Source organism: Daucus carota, chromosome 4 (genome assembly GCF_001625215.2).
Source record: "Daucus carota subsp. sativus chromosome 4, DH1 v3.0, whole genome shotgun sequence".
NCBI lineage: Eukaryota > Viridiplantae > Streptophyta > Magnoliopsida > Apiales > Apiaceae > Daucus > Daucus carota.
Genome location: NC_030384.2, coordinates 46,697,826 through 46,712,667, shown reverse-complemented (window position 1 = coordinate 46,712,667; position 14,842 = coordinate 46,697,826). Strand labels below are relative to the sequence as shown.

The window sequence follows — 14,842 nt, the reverse complement described above, 5'->3', positions numbered from 1 at the left end:
TTATAAACTAACACTCGACAAGTTCAGCCCGAACCGAAATAAGCACAAGGAGCTTTTTATGAGTTGGGCTGAAATGTTAGAAACCTAATTTTGCTGGGTTGGATTGATAAATTTACGAACTTGTGGATTATGGACACCCATATCATCTACCATTATCTTCTAACCACTAATTGATACTCCCTCCGTTTCTTTTTTCTTTTCCTGTATGGGATGTCGGTACTGTTCATAACATGAGACAAATTACTAATTTACATCTAATCTATAAAACTAAATATAGTCATGAGTGATCTTGTTAGATTCGTATTCACGTGTACTTTAATACGGTGAAGTTTTTATATTTAATGCTACTACGAAATGAAAGATATGAACGATCAAAAGTGTGTGTTGGCAAACGTGAAAAGTACAAACAGGAAAAGTATTTAGAGACGGAGGGAGTACTATTTGAAGAGAATTGAGAGTTCATTTCATAACTTACTTGACAGAAAAAATATCATTTCTTGTTCACGGGAGAAATGCAGGAATTAATGTCAACTTTAATCATCTCAATACTTATTATTAAATCTCAAGAATTTTTAGTACTCGAATCAATCCTCAATTGAAAAGCTTCTGATATGATAGACCTAATTTTAATTAGTGCCATTCTGGCATCAGGCTCTTGCGAGTTGTGATAGACTGTAAACCTGAATTGTGTTTCAAACAAGACTCTACGCGGGCGATCAGAAAATTTTATTCATTTATAGAGTTCTACAGACACTTGCTATTACGCACTCTCAGATTGTCAGATCCGCGCATCTCCGTGCAGCCACAACAAAGAAACTCAACTTGCAGTAACAATGCTAATCCTTTCATTGCTAACTGTGAGTAAATATTAAATTAAGATCTAAGCCTTTCACTGCTAACTCTGAGTAAATATTAAATTAAGATCTGAGCCTTGTAATCATACCATAATCTTTTGTATGATGAAGACCTCTTATATACAACTGAACCCGCTGGATAAGTAAATACTAAATAAGATCCAAGCCTTATAACCACACCATAATCTTATATAGGTCTTGTCACAGCACGTGTATGCCAGGTACCTCTTAAATAACATACACTTTCTTGATTGTTCGATGAATATCCCGCAATTAGGATCATAACTTTTTTTTAACACATACAATCCTTTTTAACCACTGGACGAATAAAATACTCATTTCAATTGTCTAGCTAAAAAAATCGCTAAACAGACAAATAATCATTTTACTCGTCCAATAGCTAAAAAACACTAAACATGTTCAAAAAAAATTATAATCCTAGCCATTAAATATTCAGTTGGATATTGTATGTTGTATAAGAGTCCCCCCAGCATACATGTGCCGGAGACCAGGACCCTAATCTTACACTTAACAACTATAATATTAAGTTAGCCCATCATTTACTCTTACACACAAATGGAGAGTATACTTATACTATCCATCTTCCGCTAAACTATCAATCTCCTCTTGTATTCTGGGGTAAAGTTTTCCATTTCCCAGACCCAGACTACACACAAATGGAGCACCTCAAGCAACTAAAGTTTCAAAAGATTAAAATACGCAAACACAAACACACAAATCCAGAATTTATTTATTATGCCAACATTCTGTAAGAAAAACATAGACAAACGGAATCCTCCAGACTTCAACAAGTTAAAGCAGTTGTACAACCAAAAGAAAATCCCGAAACAAGTTTTTGTAGAGTAACATTATCCAAAGTGATCATTAAAGATATAAAGCATCTAGCCATTGACCAACTCTATAATACCGCAGTAGATAGCTGCATTCATGATGGCATAACTGCTTGCATTATCATCACAGTGAGACTCCTCAATTTTTTCCCGGACCTGCATATGAGAATGAAGGCATCAGTCCAGCAGCAGGAAACTAGAAGCATAATGTGGCATGTAATTCAAATAGAAAAGCTGTGTTGCTCACGCCTTAAGAAAAACAAATTACAAACAAGATATTCGATATAGATTCCCTCATCACGAAACTGGCTAGTCTGTAATGTTCATAACATTATCTTTAATATGGAATCATATAGAACCAGAAGCTAGTGACAAAAACTGATCTCTACGATAGAAATAAGTGCATTATTCAAGTGTAATATACTTATTCAAGTGTAATATTCTATGGCCATGTTTGTTTGGAGAAATTATAAACTCCGGATTATTACTCTATTTATCTCTACTGTAAAGGATTATAATCCCATGAATTCATATCCCAATCATTGTTTTAGTCCGTTTATATGGGATTATAATACCTTGTGAGAGAAGGTATTATAATCCCATGGAAATGAATTGCAATACAAACTCATGGATTATAATTCCTTAATATTAAAGAAAATGACGTAGTTATCCCAGGATTATTAATTTTTCAAAGCAATACTGAGATAAGTAACATGTGCTCTAAATACAGATCAAGTAATTTGCTTTACGTAACTATTTGCTTTGATATTCTAAGAGATTCAGGAAACAACGTGATTTTCCAGAATATACTAATATTATGCGGAGATCCTAATATTTTGAAACATCAGAACAGAAAGATAAGATTTCACAAAGTAATTTTATAAACTTCATAAAATAGTATATTGTTGAGAAATAGAAGAAAACTTTGCAGTGTCGGGAATTTGACAGGAGTACAATAAATAGATGATAACAACTGCTTTCTAGATAAAAGTAGATTGAAAAAAGAAGAAATTAGGCTCATAAATCCTTAGAAAATGCATGGATGGAGATATACTGTTGTCATACCTGCTCTGTATTATTAATCTATTAAAGATTCAGGGTCAATCCAAAAGGGCGGTGGTTCACTGTACGAAGTAAACAGAATCTTTCTCTCGATACTTTTATCTTCCATGTGATAGACTCCGACATCAAAATGCTTTTTATTCCAATAAATCATATCCCAAGAATCATCAGTGAAGTAAATTGAATTTGCTTTGTATGCTGAATTCCCATGGACCGAAAGAGACTTCGATTGATTTGCACCTACAAAATATGCCAGATCCCCTAATGATTCTACCTCCTCCCACCTTTTTTTACTAGTGTCAAGCTTATACACCTGGAAAAAAAGCGTCTCATGCTTCAGTTCCAGTGCATATAATCCACAGTTATAGAGGACCCCCCCAATAAACCTCACAACAAGGAACAGATCTGTGGACACTTCCACCAAGTAATTGCGGAATGTATTAAAATTTCTCAAAGAAGACTTGGTATCAAAAATTTTCTGAGGAAAGGCTGCCACAATATTCGTTCTTTTAGTAGGATGAGAATTATGGACATCCCAAATCTCAACCTTGTCTGGATAGTTCAAAGCATAGAACATATTGTCATGGCATACAACATCACAATAGGATTCATTATAGCCACCTAGCTGCATCCATTCATCATCACCGGCATAGCAAAAGGCAAGTTGTGCTGTTCCAGAGTTGCCGCGTTCAATTATCACCAACACATAGAAGTCCCCATTGTTGTGAGAAGGCTTAGCTGAAACTACAGCTTTATACATAAATTCATGCCACAATTGATGCACAGACCTAATTTTCTTAAGGTGTGTACGACGACCTTCATAGTAGAAAATATAATTGCCATTCTCAATTATTGGTCCAGTAACGCACACAATATTCAGGAAGGTATCAATATTTGGCAGTTTAATTTTTTTAAGTGAAAAGAGGTTGAAGAGATAAGGTTCTATATCTTTATCCAACATCACCATCCAGCCGTAAGAGGTTCCCAAACATAAATCATCATAAAATTCAGGGGGTGCATTAGTGCGCTTAAACACCATTTCATCTTCATAAGTACAGAAGCGGATACTCTCTTTATCTTCTAATTTTCCAGGAAGCAACATCCACGGTGCTAGATGAACCTGACTATAAGATGATGACGAGATAAAAGATCTCAGAACAGTTCGCGAAGAAGGGCACACATCCCTGAAGTTCAAGATGCTGATAAATGGCATCTTCGACAAGATCTTGTTCAACATATCTTCAGGTATATTAAACAAATTAGAGGAGGATGTAGTCAATGCATCAGACTTGCCAACTTCTGGGACAACAATACAGTAGGAAATTGGTTAAAATATTATTCAACCAGAAAACAAGCTAGAAAATCTTCCTGTGAAGCAACAAATAGTTCTCATGGACAAAGTTATTCATATGAAATCCTAGAAAAGGGGGAGAACTTGAAAGCAAATTTTTTGATATAACCGAAGTCCTTAAAGTTACAACCTCAAAACACAAAGACGGAAAAAATATGTTTCTATATATTGGCAACATGTCAAGCATCATAATTTTTTAAGTAACAGGAAATTGCAATTTCAAAATTCCTTCTTTAGCTCCAAATATATATAGCCATAAACTGCTGTAACAAATCAGCATTCTTTCTTGTTTCTTTCCGTTAAATCAGGATTGAGATTTGTGTTCTGGGTTGCAAAAGGCTGCTATATATAAAAAAATGTACATTAACTACCACTTTAAGTTCCCATTCACAGGTAAGGTTATTAGCCAAAATGATGCTAATAATATATGTATATGCAAAAAAGATGCCTAAAAGCATTAATGGAACTGCTTCAAAGATCCACTACCCTGAGATAATTTTCAACTTTCAATACTAGAACATCCAAAGAACAAGATGTAACTTATATAATATACTCGTGTTGATCAACTTTGAACAACCCAGATGGGTTTAGAGTTTAGTTACATAGTCGAATCCATTTATATATAGAGGGATAATTTGCGGAGCTAATACAAAATGATCAAGCAAAGGCCTTGAGAAACAAAGCCATTAGGCATGTAGATCGCTGATTCCACAGGATTAATAAGCCAGAGACAGAACTATACAGATCTATGGATGCAAAAAGGGACGGTGAAAGCATTCTTATCCTTATTTACAGTAATGAAACACAGATCAATGCACATCAAGGATGAAGAGGAGCTAAAACTGGGAAATGGTCTTTGTGATAACTATAACTACATATAAGTGGAGGCTTATCATTTACTCATGATTTTTAAAGGATTTTGTGTTTATTAGAGTGTCCTGTTCTCAAAAGAGGAGATATAACTTCAGATTCAAACCCTGAAAAAATAAGAGCCTTCACTTTGCATATTAAGGATCAACAAACTTTCACGAAGGAGTTCAAAAAGGCTCAAGGTAAATAAACACCTTACTAAAGTAGGCCTTAAACGCTGATACTGGCATCAGGTTGTAGAGAAAAAAAAAGTGAGTTTTACAACTGAAGAGGTAGTTAAGGAGCCCTAACATTATTACCGTGTTTGTTTTATAGGATTTATTATGAGTCATGAGATGGGATATAATACTTAAACTTTTTCAGTCCCTTGTATGTTTTGCAAGAACTTATTTTGGATTAGTCCAAGGATACACTTAATAGTTTCCACTTTTGACAGAGGCACTGGGTAGGAATTTACGAAAGAAAAAGTTGCTGAGTTGGACGGTTGGCTACTTCTCTAATGGATGCAGAGATAAAGAGTTCTTACAAGGATCAATTTTCTTCATTTCCAAAAATAATGTTGTTTTTCTAACTTATGACCTATGCTTAGAGGAAGCATTATATGAACAGATGGGGATAGAAGTAAATTATTCAGGTAATTCGATAAATGAATGTTCCTAAACACATCCACAATGCAATCTCCACTTCTCACGTATATTGGTCCCACTACATGCCATATCACCAAATTGCAGTCTTAGTAAAAAGAGTCACATGTTCCTACAGAGTACAATGCAAAGCCCGATTCTCCCTTTTGACTTTCGATAGGTCCTACATATTTTATTTTTAATATGAAATTTAATTTTATATAATTATAATCATAGTTATTATGGCTCCAAGTCGAGGATCGATGCCTGAGTACCTTCAAGAAGACTAGTTGACTGCCCAAATAGTCGTATAAAGTCGACAAGTCTTTTATAATACATATATTTACTATTATATAATATAAATTTATTTTAACACATCAATTTAATAATTTTAATAAGAAGTAATAGAATAATAAGTTCAAATTAAGCATGATTACTACATAATAGCATCCAAATATCAACCATGTCAAACCAAATAAAACATAAAAATGAAAATCAAGCAAATATCATATCAATTCATCTCCACCTCCTTGTGTTTTGTCATTGATTGCATTGGCGATGGTACACCATCATCATGGTTATTATGGTGCCAAGTCGAGCTTCTAGGAACTCAGTGCCTGAGTACCTTCAGTCGAATAGTCATCTTCATGATATCCATGATTATAATTTGAATATAAGTTGTATATTATTTACTGTTATCTTAATTTATTACCATATAAACTTTAAATATTGTAATAATTAGTTATTACAATACAACTAAAACCTGGGTAATTTGAAGTTGTAATATATAAAACAGAGTAAAGAGCACTTCATATACATGCACTCAGAGTGTTAGACCGATTACAGCACTTCACTTGAAGAAATAACTTGTTATACTTAAATTTTATTTTTGTTACATTATGTGCATTATCATAATATAACTAATGTTGTTTGTAAATATTTTTTACACCAGGAATAAAAAAGCCTTTTACGAGTGTTATCATTAAAGATATAAATTATATTCATACTTTTTCTAAATTTCATTTTCTTCCCGTACTCTTTCATGTTCATATGCTTATACAAAAATGTATGTACATGATACTTTCTAAGAATGCATACATTTGTGTTATATATAAGTATAATATGAAAACTTGCTGTGATATGTGTGAAACTTGTTATCTTGCGAAATCCATATCCAGTTTTGGTCCTCATATGTAAACTCCGCAAACCCACTTCACATTCATATTTTCTTTTCATTTGCTTTCTCACTCTCACTTTATCATTTGATTTCTCTCTATACATATTTATATGTGTGTGTGTAATCAACACATCTATTCCTCTTGGATTTATATTGGATATCGATGTGATGAACACCAAGAAAATGAAGTTGTGCAATTTTTAGATTTCATAGTGATAATTGATAGATATTGATTACTGGTGATGACTTTAGACTTTCATTTGATGTAATATGGTTTCAGTTGTAAATTGTAATTTGTCATGTCAAGAAAGAAAATAGAAAACATTAAGACTAAATTAGCATATGATTACAAATGTATATAATAGCCATGAGCAACCTTAATTTGCAGACAAAACAAAAATTAGGGTTTGCAAGAATCGGTTTGGGGGGACCGACATGCGACATTATATAATTACTAGAGCCAAAATTTATGTATTAATTTGTTTTCTGATTGGTAACTGACTTCAGTTAATATTGTCCTTTACGACGTTCGCTCTTTCTGATGGAAGTTGTCAAAGTGGAACGAAGCGCAAAGGTTGGTATTTTAACTGATACTTAATTGAAAGTGGTATGACACCTCAAATTTACATACACGAAGTGAACTTTATAAAATATAAAATTCATTGTATTATATACATATATCGTAAAAGCAAATTATAATCTAAATAATTTTGGACGTAAATAACACATTAATGCTAGTGCTCCTTAAATATATATTGTAAGAGTGGTAATGAACTAGATATAAAAATTTCAAGTACAAAAAGTGAACAAGACATATATGATTATATATCAAAAAATTACAAAGTGGGATGGTAACACTGTGATAGCTCAGTGGTCCAGGACCATATTTATTATTTTGCTCTCACACTAGTTTTATTGAGCCACTTCCAGGAAGCAAGTCAAAATATGGTTTAATTCATACTATTTGCAATCAGCACTATACAGGCTTAATTTAGTTGATTACCACATAAAAGATAAAATGTCTAAAAATCTCTTATTTTAGAATTGTGTAGTAAAATTGCCATTAATTTATTTCACATGATCTACATTGATGTAGATTGGCGAAAAATGATTTTACATTGCAAAAAGAAAAGGGCAACAAAACCAACTTAATGCAATAAAATGAATAAAAGTTCAAAGAAATAAGAAAACAAAATGAACGAACCAAGAACTAAACAAAGACAACATTGATGATGGCAAAATAGGATAAATAATATACATTTGACATAAAAACATTTTAGTACAATGAATTGACAATATATAAACAAGAAATATTGTAACAATATATATTAAGACAATAAAACTACCAAAATTATACAAGACATATAAATTATCACATGTTATAAACATGTATATAAATAATCACATGATATAAACATATAGTTAAATATAAGGTTATTGTTTCAATCCAAAATTTTAATTTTGTTAATATTACTTGTATATGGTCAAATTAATATATAATTTGTTTATGTGATTTATAAGATAGTGCACATCTACTTCATATATTATACCATCATAAATTTCAAGCCAAGGGTCTTTGTGCAACATCTCAGTCCCAGTAGAGTGGAATAATCTATTCAGTATATAAACACAAGTAATACTACTAAGTATACTAACAACTCATTATCTTTTGGGGCATGTGGCGGGCTTGTTGATTCTGCAAGTTGTTGCATTTGAGTTAGTTTACTTGGGCTTATTTCGGTTTTAGAGTTGGGACTTGAAACAGACCCCCCCCCCCCCCCCCCCCCAAAAAAAAAAATCAGAAAGGCTAGAGATTTGACTTAAGTTGTCACGCAGGATTGTGATATACGGTATTAGACCCGACTCTCGAAGCTTGATGAATCAAATTGTCGGAGGTGGGGACACGAATATTGGTGGTATAATACCACAATGGCCGAGGTCCAAATGTGACACAAAGGCTCAGTATTATCCCACAGTGGTTAGAGAGCAATGATGTGAACCCATGGCCTACCCGTTCAGGATTGGCGAGAACGTCAATAATTTAAGTGTGAGAGTTTATAACACCCCATTCCTAGTCCTGATCAAGCAGAGTGGAGACCTTAATTCAATATATAAACACAAGTAATACTACTAAATACACCAAAAATATGAAATTTTGAGGCTTATAGATTACCCAAGTTGTTGCATTTAGGCCAATTTACCTATACTTATTTCAGATTCGAAATCGGGATTGACTTGAATTCCAGAAAGGCTCAAGATTTGACCTAGGTTGTCGCACTTAAGGAAATAATCTCATTTTCACAATGGAGTAAAGGTTAAAGGTGTGTACAACTTACCAACCAATTCTTCTTCAAAATACATATATCCTTTAATTTATTATGCTAAGACATCTAAACGCCAATATTTTTAAGCATACATGGCACACACATGAAACAATCATTGTCTAATTTCTACAGTAAAAACAATATGAAAAACAAGTTTCCATGAGTTCGATTTTTGATCTCTGCAAACGAACACACACATATGTCAAGCAAAGATATACAACATAAACAATTGAATAATCTCTTAGTGACCAGATCTCATACATCTTAAACAATTTGCCAATATTACTAAAAGTACTAATATCAAATTAAGATCTTCGATCCAAATAAAGAACATAAATCCAATTCATTACTAATTAACAAACATGGATAGAAGCTTATCGATTAATATAACAAAAATGACATGATATGGTACTAGATTTTTGAAAAATACCTTCCTCCTTAGAACTCTCTCCTCCTTCCTTGGTTTCCTGTTCAATCTCCATATTTCTCAATTTTGCTTTATCGATTTGTCACAATGCTTGCGCTTTAACTTGGCCCTTATTGTTTTCGTCCACCGCCCCCTTTTTTGTTGTTCGTCCACCGCCTTGATATTGTATATATAAAACCCAATACCTAACACAATCTTTTAGCTATTAGTAAATAGAAATCTCCCCATCGCCCTTTTTGTTTTAAAGAGGGATACGGAGAAATTGGTACAAAATCTTTTATAAAATTGAGGAACTAGCTTCGGGATGCTATTGTATAATGCAACTTCACTACTTCCACGCGTAATTCCACGTGTAATGTCATTGGTGCTCTTTTTTAATAAATGTTTGAGAGATAACTACTACTTTTTATACAAAATCCAAAATATAATTTAAATTTAAATCTATATAATGATATCATATACATTCAGATTTTAAATCTGTATCACAACCACATAAATCAAAGATATTAACATTACATCATTTTACCGAATATATGGTTTATCATACTATTTTACGGTGATAATATTTTAACTTTTATGACATAAACCCCCTCCGAGACTCCATCCCATTTTCATAAGTTTTGTTTTGTATACAAATTTAAACTTTAAAATTTATACAAATAAAATATTATGAATAACATATTATGTACAAGTATAACATATGAATAGATATCCAAATCAAAATGGTCAAAATTTGTTTTTAGACAAAATAAAACCGTTTTAATTAAGACTCCTTAACTGAAAAGGGGACCAATTTGGTAGTTGAGTGGTTTGACGATCTTAAGACAAAGGTAAACTTAAATTAGTATGCCTTATGAAAATAATGCTCCATAGATTTATAAATTCCCAATTCGGCCTCAAGTTGTTGTAAAATAAAATATTATAATAAAAAAAAAACTGCGAATACAATTACATTTGATGGTTTTTAGCTAAAAAATTGGTTGGTCATACGGGATCTTGAACCCTCCACAATAAAATTTCATTTATGGGTTAAAGTTTGATTCTCACCTAATACACAACGCAAATAAATCATTATATTTATTAAAACATTAAAAACAATAACTAGAACTAAAACAAATTTTAAATTATTAAATATTTCATGTTAACAAAACTACATATAATACATTATACATAGCAATTTAAAAACGGTTACAATGTTTAGACGATAATATAAGTATGAAAAAGAAATTACAATAAAATTAAAAGATATCTAAGAGAAACATACCATGTTAAGTGACCAATTCTCCCAACACCGGTTTTAGGAGAATTGGTCACTTAACATGGTACCATAGCCAGGTTCACGGGAGATTCGAGTTTGACTCCTTGTGACCCCCAATATTCTCATAATTTATTAAGGACGCGAAGGCAAGTTTATGCCCCAAAGATGGGCGCCCGTGATCCACTCTCGACCCATAAATGGGCTTTCGAGTGAGGGGGAATGTTAGAATACAATATGATCCTGGTAAGCCATCCTCCTAACACCTTGAGGTTTTAGGAGAATTGGTCACTTAACAATATGACTCACGTGGTGTGGTATTCTTGTATTCTCGAAGAGGTTAATATAATTACAAAATTCGCTTAATAAAATAAAATTCTAAATGCTGGTTGGTTGATTGGTCATTAATTTAGGCAAGGTTAAAGTATAAAAAGTATGGATTTGCTGGTCTTTTAAGTTAGGAGCTTGTTTGTGTGGGCTTTAAGTCAGGGACTTAAAGTTGTTTCTGACTTTAAGATGAATAATGTACGTTTGTCTAATAAGCCAGAAACTGACTTAAAGCCAGAAGTTAGTTTGATGTACTTTTTACAGTGACTTAATTTTTTAAACTGTTTTTACAAAAGTTACTCATGAGTCATGAATCACTTATATTTTCATTATTACATTTTTAATAACCCATAAATCATTAATAAGTCAAAATTACCCAAACAAACATTTTAACTCCCAGCGTATCACATCAAGTCACGTTAAGTCATAAGTCACAATTTTAAACTTACCTAAATGGGCTCTAGGTTACAATAGTAAAAGAGTAGGCATCTAGAATAATATGTTTAATAGTACATAATAAGGATTTGTAGCTGCATTAGATCATAAATTATGGACATAAAGATAATGATCATAGATATCATATATAATCAGTTCAGAAAGGTCTTTTATAGAACATTATCAGTATTAAAAAATCAATATAAACAGTTAAATTGAAGAAATGTATATTATAACTCATGGCCATTTTGGTGGTGGTTGAGATGTGGGAATAATGGTTATGGCAGAGATGATAGTTATGCGGTGGTGTTGTAGTAGATATGGTATGTGCGACCTTTTTTAGTGATTTGTGTTGAACTATGGTGATTTTGTCAAATTTTCGTGATTTAGGTAATGTTGGATGTGACAATTGGTAATGATGACATTGATGGCTGTGGTGGCGACAACTTTAGTGGCAGCGATATTTGGTGGTAGTAGCAGTTAAGGCAGTGGTGGAATGCGGATGTGGAGTGGTGGTGGTGCCGCGGTGGACGAAGGGTGGTGGTGCAAGGAGTGGTGATGGTAGGGGTGTTGTATATAATTTTATAGGTATATGTGTACAAATGGTGGTGGTAATCTTTGGTGACTTGGTTATGGGTCTTAGTTCTTATTATGATGGAGGGTCTCATCACGGTGGCCCCTGTGTATAAATGAAATAATTTGGTTTGAAGATTACTTTCAACTGAAATTAGACAAATCACGTTGGAGTTTAAGAGACTTAAACTAAAATCGTTTTTAGCTTGTTAAACTCCTCTTCTATTCAGTTTCAACAGCTCGGGCAATTCAAAAGTTAATTCCTCTGTTTTAAAAACGGAGGGATTATATGTATATACTCAATATAGGAAGGAACTGAATTACTGCATACATTAACCATTGAGCTAACTGTTATTGTATTATATATTTTGATTATTAAATTTACTTCATATTTGACTCAAATTATAATATATGAATGCAACGAGAATTTAATATACAAGCTAGACATTTAGAGATTCTTTGACAATAAATATACAATATCTGATACTGACATGATGCACAAAGTTTTATGTTTCAATTATTCAAATTTTAGTTGCCTGGTAAATATTTCAAGGAGAAAAATTAGCACTGAGGAGAAAATTTAACACTTACAAAGTTCAAACCGCAAACCATGGTTCAAACTAAACCAATCCATGTAACTGGTCTGGTTTGGTTTTGACATTATGAAACCTTTGTAATGGTTTTTTTCAGAAAAGATAATAACCACAATAACGAAAGGGATAGCAGCAATACTTCCGTTTTGATGCGTCAAAAGTGAATGCGTTCATGACAAAGCCATATTAAGTAAGCAAACTGAATAAGATTCTCGTGTAGGAAAATTATTCTTAAAAGTTTAGGTTTAACAGCAAGTTGGCAAACATTAGCTTCAATATTTTTCCACTGAATTGCTTTTAATATTCTTTTGTTTAATGTAATTATGTCTTACATAAGCAATGGATATGGGTGTTGGCCGTTGGACACTTAATTTTAAAGGGAGAAGGTAACATCAAGCACCAGCCATATCGGACTCTTAAAAGAGCATAGGTCCAACCAGATACTCTAGGTTTCTTTAATATGATGCCTCTACTCCTAGTACTATATTCCCCCAAATTCCTGCTTAATATTACCAAATTCCCCCTTTCTTCCATAGTCCATACACTCCACACTTTGGTTCGCTTCCACTCCCATAGATTTTTTCATATCAATAACAAGGGTTGTACGTTATCCATCCATTTTTACTCGACATCCTAATGATTTAAAAGAACTTTTACCAATATCTAACCTAAATTTTGCCACAGCCCCCCCCCCCCCCCCAAAATTGTTTTTACATCACATCTTTAACTACCCAGATTAAAATAAACAATAAAAAAGGGTTATGCAAGCTTAGCAGAGCATATGTGTGTGTGTGTACAGATACAAGTTTTAGGGTTACCTGAAGCAACGATGTGATCTTCGGCTGGTGAAAAAGCCATTGACGGAGCCAAAACAAAAGCATGATATGAGTAACAAGATTGAATAAAATGGGGTCTTCCATTTGAAAAGAAGAAAGATAGATTGTTAGAAATTGGCAGGTGAAGAAAGATTTTGCAGAATCACAGAGCCTTTGGCTTTATCTTGTGTATCCGTACTCTTTAGAAAGCTATTTATAGACCTAAATTTGTATCTGATTAATATTTTCGAAAATTGGAATAAAAACGAAAATTATGTTTAATTTAACTATCAGGTCTTCAACTTCAACAATATCGCATCTTGAAAATATCAATAACTTAGTGGTGAGTATTATTATGTTCTGTTTCATATTTATTAAGTATTATTATTATATTCTCCAACTTTTTTAGTTTATTTTGAATTTATAATTTATAATGTAAAAAATCGCATAAATCAAATCTAGCAATTTGCTAATATTTTCTTTTTCAAGAGGGCAGAAACAAGCAAAAAAAAAAAATCATTGGAGACCAAAAGTAAACTTCGACACACTGCAACTCTTCTTATCATTTCAACTTCGGTTGAACATGAGTTGAAGACTTGAAGTAGTATGGTAAACAGCATTAACATTAAGAAGAACTGCAGTGACTCGAGATACGAGCTCAAAGAGCTCTTTGAGATTCTTTTATAAATTTAAGAGTTTCTTCACGTCTGGCAAAAAAAAAAAAAACCTCCATGTGATTTTTAACTTATTTTTATTAATAAAATTTTTATCCTCTCCTGCTCATCCACCCCTCTCCCTCTTTTCTAGTTCATTTATTATAAAATATAAAAATAAAGAAGGAGTTTAAAAAATATTGTTCGAGTTAACATTCTTGAAAATATACTAACTTCCAAATTCGCACTGTTGAGGGAGAAACAGAGACAGACTAGGAATAAAACAAATAACAAGAGGGAAATTTGTTAGCAGTCCAAGCAGCAAGGGGGCCTGGAGCAAGCATTCTTTGGAGAACCATTCAGAAGATAGGAGGCGACATTTGAGAAGATGTTTAACTTCCATAGCTAGACTTATAGGAAGAGAATAATTTTCATTATAATGTCTGTTATTGCGTTCTCTCCACTCAAGGTAGCATGTGATTTGGTGAGCAAGGGCCCTTATATGCTGGAGTTTATGTTTTTTGCGTCGAAGTTGCGCCAGATAGGGGGATTTGCAGAAGTGACTGAACTGCTAGATACTCCAAATAATCTCTCTGATCATTGTTCTGTTAATATACAACAGCACAAAGACACAGTAAGAGAGTTAGTTACA

At 32.8% G+C, this 14,842-nt stretch overlaps 1 protein-coding gene across 2 annotated transcripts; it reads right to left on the bottom strand.

Moving 5' to 3' along the window:
- Window positions 1-1,583: 1,583 nt before the first annotated feature.
- On the bottom strand, window positions 1,584-13,754 carry LOC108216003 (probable F-box protein At4g22060). 2 transcript variants are annotated; one of them, XM_017388652.2, is made up of 4 exons: window positions 13,541-13,754; window positions 9,543-9,724; window positions 2,771-4,066; window positions 1,584-1,861 (listed from the first exon to the last, which is right to left on the bottom strand). In XM_017388652.2, exons 2-3 carry the CDS (start codon window positions 9,592-9,594, stop codon window positions 2,784-2,786), a joined length of 1,335 nt encoding a protein of 444 aa, XP_017244141.1. In that variant the 5' UTR covers window positions 9,595-9,724; window positions 13,541-13,754; the 3' UTR covers window positions 1,584-1,861; window positions 2,771-2,783. The 2 variants fall into 2 exon arrangements, with proteins under 2 accessions (XP_017244141.1, XP_017244142.1); XM_017388653.2 differs by having other exon boundaries at window positions 2,771-4,063.
- Between the last annotated feature and the right edge of the window lie 1,088 nt (window positions 13,755-14,842).

Excerpts from the sequence above, each read along its gene's own strand:
- LOC108216003 (XM_017388652.2), bottom strand. The coding sequence starts at position 9,594 with ATGGAGATTGAACAGGAAACCAAGGAAGGAGGAGAGAGTTCTAAGGAG. Across the intron at positions 4,067-9,542 it reads AGAGAGTTCTAAGGAGGAAG|AAGTTGGCAAGTCTGATGCA; the intron begins GTATTTTTCAAA and ends TTGTTGTCCCAG.